The following is a 15,903-nucleotide window of genomic DNA, read 5'->3' on the forward strand; positions in this document are numbered from 1 at the left end:
TCCAAAGGAACGTTCAGACCCTCTGTCAGCCCTCATCAGTGGGGATTTGAGAGTAGCGTCATACTGGATTTTATAACTGTATGGGAAATTTTCTAAATTGTGACCTTTCTCTATTGAACAATTTGTATATAGAGGCAAAGGTGAGCAGTTGCATCTGGAGACATTTAAAACTGTTCCTGGCTGGTCTATCCAGCTATTAAAATGCCCCTTAAGTAAATCATTCGTTCATTATCACAATTCTAGTCTGTCGTCTTTGGCTTTCTGATTGCTTAGGATTGTTTTTCCTCTAGGAAAAGGTTTTATTCTGTAGCTTTTCCGGGAGGAAAAAAAAAAACAAACTCCCAAAAAACCCCCATGAAAACAACCCACCAAAACCTGCCTGATGTACGACTTCATGCTTCCATTTTGATTGGTAAGCTGCAGCATTTTTAGTGTATTTGTATTTAAGATACAAAAAAATGCGTGGGGGGGGGGGGGGAAGCAAGTTCTCAGTGTCTGATGTGGTTTGTACTCCCATTTTTCTGCTTTGTGTCTGTGGAATCTCTGAGAAAGCAGGGCTTTTTACTTCTGAAAAAGAATGTTTACAAATAAATTGATTCTGAAACTTACATTTCAGAATAGGAAGGTTTTACCAGTTGATATTACAAAGGATCATATTCAGATCACTTTAAAAAAATTTAGTGAAAACAACTTCAGCTCCTGCTGCAAAGGAATGTTTAAACATAAGTATCTGGACTGAGATTGGATCAGACTCTGAAAGTTTCAAAGCAAACACTTCAGACTTGTGCTGGTGTACTAGAATTGGAGAGAACAAAAAACATTATTTGTTTATACAGATCCTTGAAGTGCAAAATGTGAACAAGTTAAAATGAAAAATTAAGTAATTGTAATTCTTGGGTTATCTTTTAAAAATAAAGTTAAAAAAACATGCAGAACTTTCACTCAAAAATAAGCTGTTCCTCACGATGAAAGCTACTTGAATAAGCATTTTTAAAATACTTCTAGTCCTCATAAGTACAATTCTATGTGGAAAACAAGGGCAATAAACAGTAATTCTACCAGATTGTTTTTGTAGGTTGAAATAACAGATTGCTGAAATGACCTGTCAATTTGAGTGACAAGATTAGGGATAAAAGAATGACTTGCCCACTTGTTTTCCTAAATCTTGATACAAGACCTTTTTTGTTTGTTTCATGAAGCAGAAAATGTTTTGTCATGATTAATAGGATGTATTTTTCATATCTAAATCATCTACCTTACTTTATTGTCTTTAATTCCACAGAATAATATACTTATAAAACAATTGTGTATTCTCTAATCGCTTCAAAACAACAAAATAGCTTTATGAATAGGCATAGCTACAAACTCTTAACTAAAAAGGCCCACAGGATCAAGTGTTGAGAGTACTGATAAAATTTGACCTTGAGTGGTTTTCTTAAGAGCTTTTATTTATAGCATGTCTGTTGTTAGCATTTACAGTATACTGCTTTATTCTGTATTTGCATGGTTGATTACTTTTCTGCTTCAGATTTTATAACTCATTATAACTTGCTTATAAAAGGTTTTAATTTCACTTAAAAGCAAGGAAGCTAATTAGCTTATCGGGGAGTAGTCATCCGTGGTAATATATTGTAATGTTTCAAGGACACCATGTATCAGCTTTTAGGCAGTGGGATACTACATTGTAACATTTCAGGGACACAATATGTCAGCTTTTAGGTGGTTTCAAAACAAAATCAGAATCTGATTGGTAAACACTTGAGATTTAAATTTTGGGGCCAGTTTTACTAAGACCTGCCTTACTCTTCACTGTTTGACATTGCTGGTTATAAATATGATTTGTGCCTATGTACAGGTTTTGACACTTGATAATTACCTTAGCTTGTTACAATGTTTTGTTCTTTTTATAAGCCTAAATGTCACAGGTAGATTCTGGAACATCTTTAATATCTCTTGTGTTGACAGAGCTTTCTGGCCATGCCAGTGTGATTGGTTTGACAGTTTCTCTGCTCATCTCTCCTCAGTTGGACATTTGAGAATGCAGTGCTTGGTTTGTGCCTCTTGAGTATCTTCTGAGCTGTTGGAGTCACTTCCAAAGGGCAGTGGAAGCAATATTGGTATTTCTTCAGTAAATGCCACTATGTATTTATTGTCTGTGCATCTTTGTGTGGATGCTTGTACAGCGCGGGGAGAACAGGATTGTACGTCACAGTATTGGGTAATTGTATTTACAGTTACGTTTTGCAAAACCCACACGAAATAGGAAATCTAGCCTTTGTCAATAAATGTCAGTTTTAAGGTGAAGTTGAAAATTACTTAAGTGCTAGTGTAGTAAGGACTTGTTTTCATTTACTAGAGGAATTCAGTCTTTTTCTTTTTTTGACTGACATTGGAGATAATGTAGTCTCCCACTTATTAGTGTAGCAGGATTTTAATTTAAAAGGATATCTGTGATGGACAAAGATGACTATTTGGTCAGGTGATACTACAGGTGTGTTAGCTTGTAAGGTACTTAGATATTATGAATCAAGCATGGTCTAAAAAATACATGTTGCATATCTGTCTGGGAATGAAGAGCAGGTCAGTGCAGGTATTGTCATGACTTACTGGATACAGTACTTGATACCATGATTTTGTGTACCATAAAGGATCTGAACTGATTTTAGGGGAAGCGCAGAACTTTTTCACGTTAAGTAGCTGAAACAAAGAAATGTGACTGTGAAAGCTGTGTCAGATTGAATTGGCTGGCATGTTGACAAATCCCTAGTTCACTGAAGAGTAACCTGCTCTTGCTACGCCCACTGACTCTATATAAAATTCAGTGTGGAAGCTCTCTGTCTGTTAAGACCTCTATTTTGTATCACCCTGTAAATTAACATCCTTGATGCAGGTGTAACAAATTAATACATGAAGCTTCTTGCTGTCTCTGACCCATGGCACAATGATAACTGTTATGGGGCTTTTCTAATGGGAGTACATGAGTTGTGGAATAGCTACTCACACAAGTACCTGGATTAGCATTTACTACAGTGTATTCTCACAGATTCAGACATTTATTTAATGGTATTTTAATAACTATTCAACAGAGTATACACAAAAATGTGAGACATTTGCTGTGGAACCTTTAACTTATACTTTAACTTATAGCACAGTTTGCTTTATCTGAAGCCTTTTTTTTTTTTTTTTTTGAGAAGTTGCAGGCTGTGTTGGTTTCGAATGAGGGTCTAAGGAGAGGGAACCCCGGAGCTGGAGGAAGAAATCTTAAAGGGTTGTCGCTAGGGTGGGCCATAAACTTAACTGTTACATTGGTGAATTTAGTACTGTTGCCAGTGAGACACTGTTCATTTGAATAATGATTTGAATATCACCCTCTTGGATAGAGGACAGGTCCTGCTGCATTAGGTATCTGTTCCTGCTCTTACTCGTTTTACTAATTGAATATTTGTGTGCAATGCTTTGCTGCCAACTGAAGCCTTTTGTCTGTGTGTCAGACAGCAGTCAATCCTTCCTGTTCCTATTTAATGAACAAAGGGGTGAGAGGTTTCAAGAGTTCAGTTGGGTAAAAGTGGGAAATATAAATCAGGGCTACAATGTGGTAAAGCTAAGCCCTCTGTACTTGTCTTGCTGTCTTTTAGGAGTGCCTAGCCTGTGGCTGGGTACGTTTTTCTCTGTGTGGCAGATCCATTGCTGTGGGTATTTAGCTGATTTGCAGTTTGGAGGAAGACTCAACTGTCTGCCGTTAATATGGGAAGGTCAAGCTTTTTCTGATCTCATTGTCTGATGCATCTGCCTTTGGAGAAAAGCAGCTGTACTACCATAGAGCTCTTGAGTAGATTATAGCACTTTTTTGTTTTGTTTTTTAAATACAGTCACCTTAGTTCAGTATGTCCTGTTTCCAGTTGTGGAAATGGCCTGTGATTTAACATTTTTGTGAACCTGCTTGACTGATGAGATAAATAGTAGCTTGCAAAGCTTTCATACTGCTTTTTATTTTGTAGATGGTGCTTCTTTTAGCAGACAGTAAAAGGCATCCCTTGAGGGAGCATGGCAATGCTAACTGGGAATTGTTGAAACGTTCTTGGGGTTTGTAAGGATCTTCATGCAATTCTGTTTTCCTTTACCTGCCCCCCTCCCCCCCCCCAAAAAAAAAGTAGGGGAAGTCATATTACACAGCAGCCACAGATCTTTTTTTTTTTTTTTTTTCTCTTGTAGAGAGTGGCAGGGCTTTTACTGGAGTCGCAGGCTATCATAGTATGGCTGTTGCAGGCTACATGGAGTCAGAAACTTTGCAGAGATTGCCAGAAATGCAAACTTCCCCTTTTAGATAGTTTTTAGCCCTTTTTCTTTGTCCACTGTTTAGCCCATTTTTTGAGAGGCATCTCTAGAGAGTCACAAACATCTCTGATTCTGTAGTACCTGTACCTCCTTTCCCTTGTGCAGCGTTAACAAAGATGGATGTGTATGCATATATTCTAAATAGGTGCTCATCTGTATTCCTCTTAGATACATAAATAAAATCTTCTGAATTCTCATATATCAGTATGTGTACAGCTTTGGTCAAGATTGTGATGTGCTTACATGTCCTCAACAATATTAAATTGCACCTGCAACCTCATTGCTGGATCTAAGTAGTTCTTCAGACTTCTAAATAGTGAATGGAGTATTTTCTTGTGATTGTTGCTTTAATACCAGTATTTCAACCAGGATGAGGAAGAACTTCTTCCCTCTGAGGGTGACGGAGCACTGGAACAGGCTGCCCAGGGAGGTTGTGGAGTCTCCTTCTCTGGAGATATTGAAGACCTGCCTGGACAAGGTCCTGTGCAGCTTGCTGTAGGTGACCCTGCTTCGGCAGGAGGGTTGGACTAGATGACCCACAGAGGTCCCTTCCAACCCCTACTATTCTGTGATTCTGTGAATCCTGTTCAACTGTACTTTCTGTGTTTTAAGATTAATGGCAACACACACACACACATACGGTTTCAAAAGTGCATTGTGATTGAAGGGTAGGTACCTAGGTTCTTTCTTAAGTACTGACCCATCTAAGTTTCCTTTATGGGTAGTTTATGGTGAAGCTTCAAATAGTCAGAGGCAGCAGAATTTTGCTGATTCTATAGATGATTCTACTTCATTCAGTTTAAAAGCGCACCCAAAGTAGTTTCCTCACATACTTTTCATATTACAATAGAATAGACTAGACTATTTCAGTTGGAAAGGACCTACAACGGTCATGTAGTCCAACTGCCTGACCAGTTCAGGGCTGACCAAAAGCTAAAGCATGTTAAGGGCATTGTCCGAATGCCTTTTAACCACTGACAGGCTTGGCACACTAAAAAAAATTCATTTTGCTAAAAAAGTAACATGAACAACTAAGAGCTGTGGATGATTTTTAGTGTATCTGAAGCTGAACACCCATTGAATTCCTTTGGTTGTGTATCCAGGGTATTTTTGTCATTTTGTTCAGTATGTGTATCATTTGGAATTATGATACAGTTAGTGTTCTGCCACTGCAGATAATTTACCTACAATTCAGGCTTCTTTTGCTATTTTACATGAGCTGAGTTAATCTGCAAAATGGTTTTGTAAATTCAAACTACAGCATATTTTCTTGTTCCTTTACTTTGATGCCTTTTTTTATCCTGAGGGAAAGCTCTTTGCTCTTATAAATCATGTAAACAGTTTAGACTAGTAGTACAAAACCCAAAGCTAAGAAACTAGATGTATGCCAGGATATTCAGAAGCTCCGTGTTGAGCTTAGGTAATTGGCACCTGGTTTAAAACTTTGCTTATGAGCTGTCTAGATTTGGAGCAAAAATCAAATGATGTAATCAAGACTCTGTGGCAAAGAGGAGAATGGACTGAGTTTGTAACTTGGGGTGATGGTGTCTTTTTGCAATTACTTTTTTCTTTAACAGTTGTGTGGTAGGAGAACCGTAAATAACCAATAGAAGGAAGAGTGGGCTAAGAGCAGAGATTCCATCTCTGATCAAAAACTTGCAAACCTTCACAGTTTGATTTGAATTTTTAATTCTCAAAATACTGCATCAACTTTAAAGTGAGCTTGTCTAAACTCTAGGTTCTGCCTATTTGGGAGAACATCTTGCAACAAGGGGAAAAAAAGTTGAGAAAACAAACTGAGTGAGTCGACATAGTGGTAACTTTCCAAGAAGTGCACAGTGTCAAGCCAGCTAAAATATTGAGGTTTTGACTTCTGGAGTTTTGCTGAAACTACTAGAGTTCAAGAGAAAATGATGAAGAATTAATGCTTTCAGCTCTCAAGCAATTTCTTAACAAGATATTTTCACTTCAAGTATGAGAGACAGTTATTTTTATTTATCTTTTCGGCTTCAGAGCAAAGTACGGAGAAGCATCACTTTCTCATTTCAATGTAAAATAGTATCTTATTCTTGCATAAAAATATCACTGTATGCTGAAACTACTGGAGACCAGATGTGTTTGATATTGGCTACAGCTGCTGTTAGATGGATGTTCTGTTTGTCAGAGAACAGATATGTTTGGGGTTCTTCCATCAGCTCTATAATGCCAAGAACTTACTGTCTGAATTCCTTCCTCTGTTTTCTTAAATTACTCTAGGTTTCAGCATAAGAAGAAAAAAAGTCATTTATAATATTGTAGAAATAGAAACTTTCTTTTATAACGGTAACCACCGATCTATGTGACTGTTTCCTTTATGGTTGTAGGCTCAGTATTTTTCTTTTTACTGTAACAGCAATGAAAAAAAGTGGTTTTTGATACTTTTTTTACAAGAAATCAATTGAATTACTTCAGATGTTAGAGAAAGCTTTGAGCAATAAAACACTAAACGGTCAAATGTGTTTTGAAAATACTGGCTACACTGTTGACTTTTTGTATATACAACGCTTACAAGTCAACTTGTCATAGAACAGACTATCTCAGTTGAAAGGGACCTACAACAATCCTCCAGTTCAACTGCACCAAAAGCTAACGCACGCTATTAAGGGCATTGTCCCAATGCTTCTTAACCACCAACAGGCTTGGGGCATTGACCACCTCTCTAGGAAGCCTGTTCCAGGGTTTGACCACCCTCTCGATAAAGAAATGCTTCCTAACATCCAGTCTGAACCTCCCCTGGTGCAGCTTTGAGCCATTCCCACGTGTCCTGTCACTGGACCCCAGGGAGCAGAGCTCAGCACCTCCCTCTCCGCATCCCCTCCTCAGGCAGCTGCAGAGAGCAATGAGGTCGCCTTCAGCCCCCTTCTCTCCAAACCAGACAAGCCCAGAGTCCTCAGCCACTCCTCACAGACCATGCCTTCCAGCCCTTTCACCAGCTTTGTTGCCCTCCTCTGGATGCACTCGAGGACCTTCACATCCTTCTTAAATCATGGAACCCAGACCTGCACCCGGTGCTTAGGGTGAGGCCACCCCAGCGCTGAATGCAGGGGAACGATGGCCTCTCCTGACCGGCTGGTTGTGCTGGGTTTGATGCACCCCAGGGTGCGGTTTGGCCTCGGGGCTGTCCGGGCTTGCTGCTGGTTCCTGTGGAGCCTGCTGCCAACCAGCATGCCATGTGCCTTTCTGCAGGGCTGCTCTGCAGCCACTCCTCTCCCAGTTTGTGCTTGTGCCTGGCATTACTCTGGCCAGGTGCAGAATCCAGCATCTGGACTTGTTAAATTCCATGTCATTAATCATAGCCCAATGCTCCAACCTATCTAGATCCCTCTGCAAGGCCTCTTGTCCCTCGAGAGAGTCAACCGCACTCCCCAGTTCGGCATCATCAGCAAACTTGCTAACGGTGCGTTCAACTCCTCCATCCAGATCGTTGATCAAGATATTGAACGGAACTGGCCCTGGGTGGGACTGAGCCTTGAGGAGCACCACTGGTGACCAGTTGCCAGCCAGATGTAGCCCCATTCAGTACAACCGTTTGGGCTCTGCCCTTCAGCCAGTTCCTCACCCAGTGTGTCATGACCCTGCACATCTCATGGTTGGACAACTTGGACAGTATCAAAAGCTTTACTAAAAAAAAAAAAAAATACATCCACCACCTTTTTTTCATCCACTAGGTGGGTGACCTTTTCATAGAAGGATATCTATTAGTTAAACAGGACTTTCCCTTTGTGAGCCCATCTTGACAGTGTCTGATTGCATTGTTCTTTAAATGCCTTTCGACAGTACCCAGTATAATCTTCTCATAATTCTTCTAGGAACTGAGATTAGACTAACAGGTCTGTAGTTTCCTGGGTGTTCCCTCATGGCCTTTTTGTAGACTGGAATAACATTGGCTAGCTTCTAGTCAGTAGGGACCTCTCCAGACTCCCAAGACCTTTGGCAGGTGATTGAGAGTGATCCTGCCATAACATCCCCTAGCTCCTTCAGTAGGTCTATCAGTATTATTAAAAACTGAGGCAAAAAACCGACAACAACGTTGAATGCCTCCACTTTATCTTTGTCCCTATTAGTCAGGTGAGCATAAGCAACAAGTATCAGTCCATTGTTTTCTTTAGATCTCCTTTTGCTACTAATATACTTAACAAAGCCCTTCTTGTTGTCAGGTACAGCACTGGCCAGTTTCAACTCTAATTGACTGTTGGCCTTCCATCATGCGTATACATTTCAGAAAGACTGCCTTGAATTTCTGAAGAAGCTCCTACAGTCACTTGCAAATTTTGATTCCTTCCTCCCTGGGAGGAAAGAAGTGAAATTTAAATATAAATGGGACTTTTGTGTAATACAGTAACAGGTTCTTCTCAAAAAGTCCTGATTTTTTTGATGAAAAAATTTCACTTTCAAATGATTTCATGTTTTGGAGAGGAAGAAAAAAGAGCAAATACCAAACTTGAACACAGTCAAAGTTTAAACAAAAATAGATACTTAAATTCAGTCTTATAGGCTCATTCTCAAGTATTTAGGAGTCAAGAACTCTAAAAAATCAAATTAGAGTATTTGTAAATTCCTGATACCTTAAGGAACACTTACTTTTCTGAAGTCTGAGACAGGTGGTGACCGCTACTGGTTGTACTGTAAGAGCCTAAGAAGTGTTTTCTCCTTTGCAAGTGCCTTTCGGTATGAGATGAAATTTGATATTGCTGCTGTTGTGGTTGTTTGTTTGGTTTCTTTTTGAGTAATAAGTATCTGAGCAGTTGATCAATGCTTTGAAGTACTGCAAGTATGCCAGAGGTATAACTGGTGGAATTTTAAATTTAATTTGTTTTGCTTCAAAATGCAGGCAGTCAGATCATAAAACAAGTACCAGAAGGCCAAATTACACATCACTCTCTAAATATATGAAAAGCCCTAACTCTGTTAGTGTTACAGATGTAAATGTTTTAATTTACTTAAGTTCTTGCAAAGAATGCTTTTTACTTCATTTTGTGTAAATAACTAGAAAAATGCTTATGAGGTAGTGGACTTAAAATACCATTATATTTGTAATGTTAGCATTTTCTAGTTTTACTTGGCTGAATAATATTGTGACCTAACAAAAAAAAATATATATCAGTCATACATTTTTGAAGAATGGCTTTCGGGAGTTTGTGTCTTTTAGAGCAGTCTCCTTAACCCAGATATGTCTGGTTGAAGCAGATGTGAGAAGCTGACTACTTTGAACCAATCAACTATTATTTCTTAAAGGATTTCATGGTTTTGAGATGTCAAGTACCGTAAATGCAATCCAATACTGTTCACTGGGAGCCTCAGAACTGAACTACTTTAAGACTTCTACTGGGATCAGTTTTCACAGAATCATAGAATAGCAGGTTGGAAGGGACCTCAGGGATCATCTGGTCCAATCTTTCTTGGCAAAAGCACAGTCTAGACAAGATGGCCCAGCACCCTGTCCAGACAAATCTTAAAAGTGTCCAATGTTGGGGAATCCACCACTTTTCTGGGGAGATGGTTCCAATGGCTGATTGTTCTCAATATGAAAAATTTTCCTCTTGTGTCCAATTGGAATCTCCCCAGGAGTACCTTGTACCCATTAACCCTCATCTTTTCCATGTGACTCGTCGTAGAAAGGCAGTCTTCATCTTCTTTGTAGCCACCCTTTAAATGCTGCAACATGGTGATAAGGCCTCCCGAAGCCTTCTTTTCTCAAGGCTGAAGAAACCCAGTTCTCTCAGCCTTTCCTCACATGGTAGGCTTCCTAGTCCTTTGATTGTCTTTGTGTCACTCCACTGGACCCTCTCCAGGCTGTCCACATCTTTTTTTGTATAGCGGGGACCAAACTGAACACAGCATTCCAGGTGTGGCCTAACAAGTGCTGAGTAGAGTGGGATAATGACTTCTTTATCTCTGCTACTCATGCCCTTGTTGATACAACCCAGCACCCTGTTGGCTTTTTTTGCTGCAGCAGCACATTGTTCACTCATATTGAGCTTGTTGTCCACCAGGACCCCCAGGTCCTTTTCCACAGAGCCGCTCCCCAGCTGGTAGATCCCAGCCTATGCTGCACTCCTGGATTATATTTTCCCAGGTGCCAGACCTTATATCTATCTTTGCTGAACTTCAGAAGGTTCTTGCTAGCCCACTCTTCCAACCTGTCCAGGTCTTCCTGCAGGGTGGCTCTCCCTTACAAAGTGTCTACCTGCCCACTTGGTTTGGTATCATTGGCAAACTTTATCAGGGTACACTTGATCCTGTCATCCAGATCACTGAGGAGAAACTAAACGGTGTTGGGCACACTATCGTTCTGTGGGGGATCCCACTTGTGACAGGTGGCCAGCTGGAAAAGGAGCTATTTACCACTCTGGGTGCAGCCGAGCAGCCAGTTCCCCACCTACCGCACAGACCACTAGTCCAGACTGTAACGTAAATCAGTTGCCCTAGGAGGAGGCTGTGGGAAACTGTATCGAAAGCCTTAGAGAAATCCAGGTAGACAATGTCCACCGCTCACTCCACATCAACCAAGCAGGTTATAACAGCCACCTCCTCTGAAAGTATCAACTCCTCAATAAGGGATTTTTGTTGGTAGTTATTAATACAAAACAACAATTTTCATTTCTTCATGTGAGAAAACTGCCTTTTCAGTTGATGTCTAAGTTTCTTGGGGTTTTACAACAGAGTTTTAAGTTGCTATGGAATGGAATTAAAAGGTCCTGTAATTCCAGTTTATGTGCTATCTACCTGAATCAGGGAGATAGAAAAATCTTAATCTATGTTTACAACTGAGTTTAGTAATAAGATATTTCTGATTTTTGCATTATGGAGTTTGCTAGGTCGAGGTGGCAGAGGAAGTGCTGTGGTTGTCCACTGTTTGAAATATTCCCAAGTAAATTGTTCCCTCTAGGTCTCTGCTGTTCCTTAGAGCACTAGAGTCATTGGAGCACTGTGTGTGATGTGTGGATATCTTTTAGTAAATGTAGAAAGAGAAATGGTCTCTGCCAAGAATTTGTCTAAGTCAAGAGAGGAAGACCTGAATTCATTGTACTTGAGGTGCTGGAGTCTGAACCACAGGTTCCATAGAGTTCTCACCATTTTTCCAGGAGAAATACAGACTCAGCCACAGACAAGTTTAGCCTTTTTGAAGTAGGAAGAAGAGTCGTACCAGAGTTTGTCTGCTTTCTTCTACCATGAAAAAAGACAAGAAGGGAGACCTGATGCTACAGGCTATTTCTGAGGCTATCCATTGCTACAGAAGCCCCTGCTAAAACCTTGTATATCCTTTGGTTGCTCACCTGTCTCCCCTGTTTAGACAGAAATTAACAGGGATCTGTATAAACATGCCATTTTGGGGAGGGGATATCATTCTCGTGCTTGCTTGATGTCTACACTAATACAATTCTATATTAATTTAGCTGTTAAAATGTTTTGTACCCTTATTCTAGCTATAGACGTGGTTCCAAGCAATCTTTGATTTCTATGGGTTATCACTGGCAAGTAAGAATGTCCTTCATGCCAGAAACTCCAGAAAATTTTCCTGGCCTTCTCAATACTGCTGACTAAAGCACGAAGTCCTGTTTCAAATAGCAGTCTGGATTCAGTCATCAGTGTGTATCTTGCCTAGGACTGTATTGTGGGCCAGCATCTGTGTTCTGGGTTTGTTGGCACAAAAGCAATAACCATTTGGTTTTAATGAAAAAAGGAAAAAAAGACTGGCAAGGGAAATGTTTCTAGGAGGTAGTGAACTATATTTTTATTTTTCTGTCTTCAAAACAGAGGGCATTTTCGTTAATTATGTTTTCTAAACATCATAAGAACAGTACATCGCAACTACAAAAAAGAAAATAAATGTAAATTGAAAAAAGTTGGAGGAAATGCAGCATTATTAACAAGGGAAAGTTGATGGTAATTCCTTTTTTACTCCGTGTGTTACTGTAATGTAGCAACAGAACGAGATTCAAATTTCTTGCAAAACTTCTGCTTTCCTACCATTGCAATGCTAAAAGGCTGGGAACGGATAGGTGAATAACAAGAGAGATACGTTTATGGATGACAGCTGTGTGGTTGGAATATGGATTACAAGATACAACATCACTTAAGATACTCCAGTCCATATCTGTAGATTGGCTGAAGGAGACTGATGATGGTGAGCAGGATATGTGGGGAAATGACCAGTAGGAAGAAGGAAAAATGCAGAAACCAGATACTTATTTTGCTGGGTGGCAAGGGCATAGGCAACATACCAGCAAATGAGTTTTGGTGCTTCCCTCTACCTTTTGGTCTCCTTTCAATACATGTATGTATCTGCATTAGCAGGATTTTGACCAAAATTTTGTTCTTGCAGGCACTAACAATATCATTAAATTAAAACTTGGGCTTGAAATGGTATGTCTGAAATATTGTCGAATTCCACTTATTCTTACAGAGGGGGCTTTCAAAAGGCATAACCTGTGCTTTTGTAAGGCACCACTCATTCTGCTTCCTAAAATAAAGTGTTTGTGGGTGTCTGTTTCAAGAAAGGCTTTGGAATCGACTTGTGGTGCTGAGTAACGGGGGCTCAAAGTTTGCGCCTGTCTGTGGCTATGTTGAGGGACACTACCCCACACTCCCATTCCCCCCCCCCCCCCCCCCAATGCCTGCTTTGCATCCTTGTCTGGTGCAGGTCACTCTTTCCTCTGTATGCTGTGTAAATGCTAAGGTACCTAACGCAAGTGGGATGGTGCTGGGCTGTGCTCTGCTTGGTTGAATTTCAGGTGCTGCATATCTGAGAAGTCCCTGACCCTTGTTGGATCTGTCTGTAGGTGTCTGTTTCCAAAAATAACCAGGATCATCTTTTTTCTCTGTAGAAAAGTTGATTGCATATCAACGGGAATTTCATGCTTTGAAGGAACGTCTGCGTATAGCTGAGCATCGCACTCTGCAACGCTCTTCTGAGCTGAACGCAATCTTGGAGCAGTTCAGGCGTGCAGTAGCAGAAACAAATGGGAGTAAGAATGCAATGAATAATTTTTCAGGTACATACTGTGATTGAGCTATTTTTTATAACTCTGCACTACTAGTATCTCTTGTTATTACTATAGAATAACAAAATAATACCAAGAAAGCCAAATGAAACTGTTCAGCGGTGCAAATAAAGAATCTGTAATACCTTATATCTGATGGGGACTTTTTTGATTTTTGTTTTTTTCCAATTTCTGTTCTTAATGATCCACCTACTCTTCATTCTTATGACTTTAGGGACTGAATACTTATTCAACGCCTAGCTCCAAAAGCCTGGAACTTCTGGTTATTTATTTAACAGACTGAATATGTTTTGACAATAGTTTACATTGCTTTTTAAATAGAGCTTGAGGTGAAAGGTGAGCAAACAGTGTTTAAGAAATGGATGAGCTTGAAGCAATTAAAATATGCTTAGGTCAGCTGCAAGATGTAAAAATGTACAGACTATCTACAGTAATGGTTATGATTTGTAGAATGTGCAGATAATGCCCTTTTTAATAAGTGGTGATTAAATGTTGAACTAGTAAAATATTCCAGAAGTTTTTACCCATTTTGGAGGCTGGTGCTCAAGTTTACTGAGAGCTGTATTTGGCAATATTAGAGAATGCCTATGCAGTAGTCACCAGTTTTGAAGTTAATTTTTAAAATCACACTATTATTTCTTTAGTCACTCTGACTATTCTAGATGGAAAAGGAATCATAAATAAATACAAGCTTTCTGGCAAGAGGTCTGATTTGGTAGGCTGCAGAAATTTCACTCTGTTGGCCTAATGAGGAATATAAACCCAAAGATTTTTGCAAATCAAAAAAATGGATCAAGCTTTTTGAATCTCTTATCTACTTGCATTTGTGCTGTGGGTTACTATCTTCTATAGAGATTTATTGGGGGAGTGGGGAGGGTTGCAATTATAGGCCCTCAACACTGATATTAAAAATTGATTGCTCTGTCTGACACTAATGGCTTATCCAACCTGATCTCCATAGTTCCCTGGATCTCCAGGACAGAGGTTACATTTAACATAGTCTGTGACTCTTGTCTTCCTCTGCTGTGTGTATGTTTTTGCTGTTAAAGTGAACAATGATAGAGGGAGTCAAGTAAGTTTGATACTGCATTTATGATTAAGTTATTACCACATTTATTTCTAAAAATGAGTTAGCTTGCTTATAGACAATATAGTCATAGGGAGCTATTTGCTTCTGATGCAGCTGAAGTTACTGAAGCACTTTTTAAACTTTCCGCTATGTCTGGATCCAACCCAGGACATTCTTTTTTTTCCATGTGGAGTCAAGACAGGAAGTCAGCTGAAGTCTGAATTCGTGATCTTTTGTGCTCAGAACTTAGTATTAGATTTTATTAAGTTTAGTGTACTTCAGTATACATAATATTATGTAGTATTTCCTGTCTTTGAAGCTGAAAGAGTTCCAGATTGTTTATGTAAATCGTTAGTCATTCATACAAGGACTTGTCATATTTTGAGAGAATTTTTAGTCCAGCTTTTGCAGTTGAAGCTAAAGGAAATGTTAGCTGGAAAGGTAAAATGTAGCTGTGTTGGAATCTATCAAAATTAGCATCTCTACTTATGGTATCTATTTACAAAGCATTTTTCAAAATTGTAAGTGGTTAGGAATTTAGTTTCACCCAAAAATAAATATTAAAACAAAATACGCAAAAAAAATTGTTCCAACTTTGTGGAAGCTACACTCAGAATCTGAGAGGGATGACATTTAGGACATTATTTTTCTCAGTTCTGTACAATTCAGTTTTTTTGTCGGAAACCATGAGTACAGCTTATTACTTAACTTGATATTGTAAAGCTCCTAAGTTTTCAAAGGTCCATATGCTGTAATGTTTGTGGTTTGAAATAAGAGTGGGTTTCACACTTGATGTAAGAAAATCAACATGCACAGCAGGGGAGTTTAGAAACTGTTGCCTGGAACTTTGAGAGCCACCTGGACATCCTGAGAGGCAGTTATTGTAGAAGAAGTAAGAATTATTTAAAGTACTTTAATGGACTAAATTAAATTCATGTTAGCATTCATTTTATTGCAGAAATACTCAAAATCTTAATTGTATATTTAATACTATTTTTGTTCTATATCTGTATGTGCAGTGTATTCCAGTGTGTATTTGTAGCTTTGAAAAGTTATTTACCATAGCATTGCTACATGATGATGAGGTCTGTAAGAGTACGTGAAAAACAATATAGGTAAATAAACCATTTTGATTCATTGGGGGAAAAAAACTCCCAAAACCCAACCTAAATAAATGCAGTATTCTTTACTTCTGTGATTAGACACTGTCTTGTGTGATCAGGTGAGTATTAACTGTATCTGTAGGAAGGTTGCCACATGGAAAATAATCTTTGCTATAGTTTATTTAAAAAATGAAAACAAGAACAGACTACTGCTGTAGACAAGACATGATGCCTCTGTAAAACACATCATTTGTTCTGTTTTTCAGTTAGGACCAAGCTTGGAATTTTGTATTATTTGCCACTGCATAAAACTTCATATTTTTTGTTTTCTGCATGACTGATATCATGTATG

The 15,903-nt window shown here is 39.1% G+C and overlaps 1 protein-coding gene across 1 annotated transcript in view; it reads left to right on the top strand.

Moving 5' to 3' along the window:
- MGAT4A (alpha-1,3-mannosyl-glycoprotein 4-beta-N-acetylglucosaminyltransferase A) overlaps nucleotides 1–15,903 on the top strand; it is an 87,014-nt gene that overhangs the window by 20,440 nt on the left and 50,671 nt on the right. Inside the window, exon 3 of the mRNA XM_075426960.1 lies at nucleotides 13,203–13,370. Within this exon, the coding sequence (XP_075283075.1) occupies nucleotides 13,203–13,370 (168 nt within the window). The remainder of the gene's footprint in view (nucleotides 1–13,202; nucleotides 13,371–15,903) is intronic.

The sequence above is a fragment of the Opisthocomus hoazin genome, chromosome 1, assembly GCF_030867145.1.
Source record: "Opisthocomus hoazin isolate bOpiHoa1 chromosome 1, bOpiHoa1.hap1, whole genome shotgun sequence".
In the NCBI taxonomy this organism is placed as follows: Eukaryota; Metazoa; Chordata; class Aves; order Opisthocomiformes; family Opisthocomidae; genus Opisthocomus; species Opisthocomus hoazin.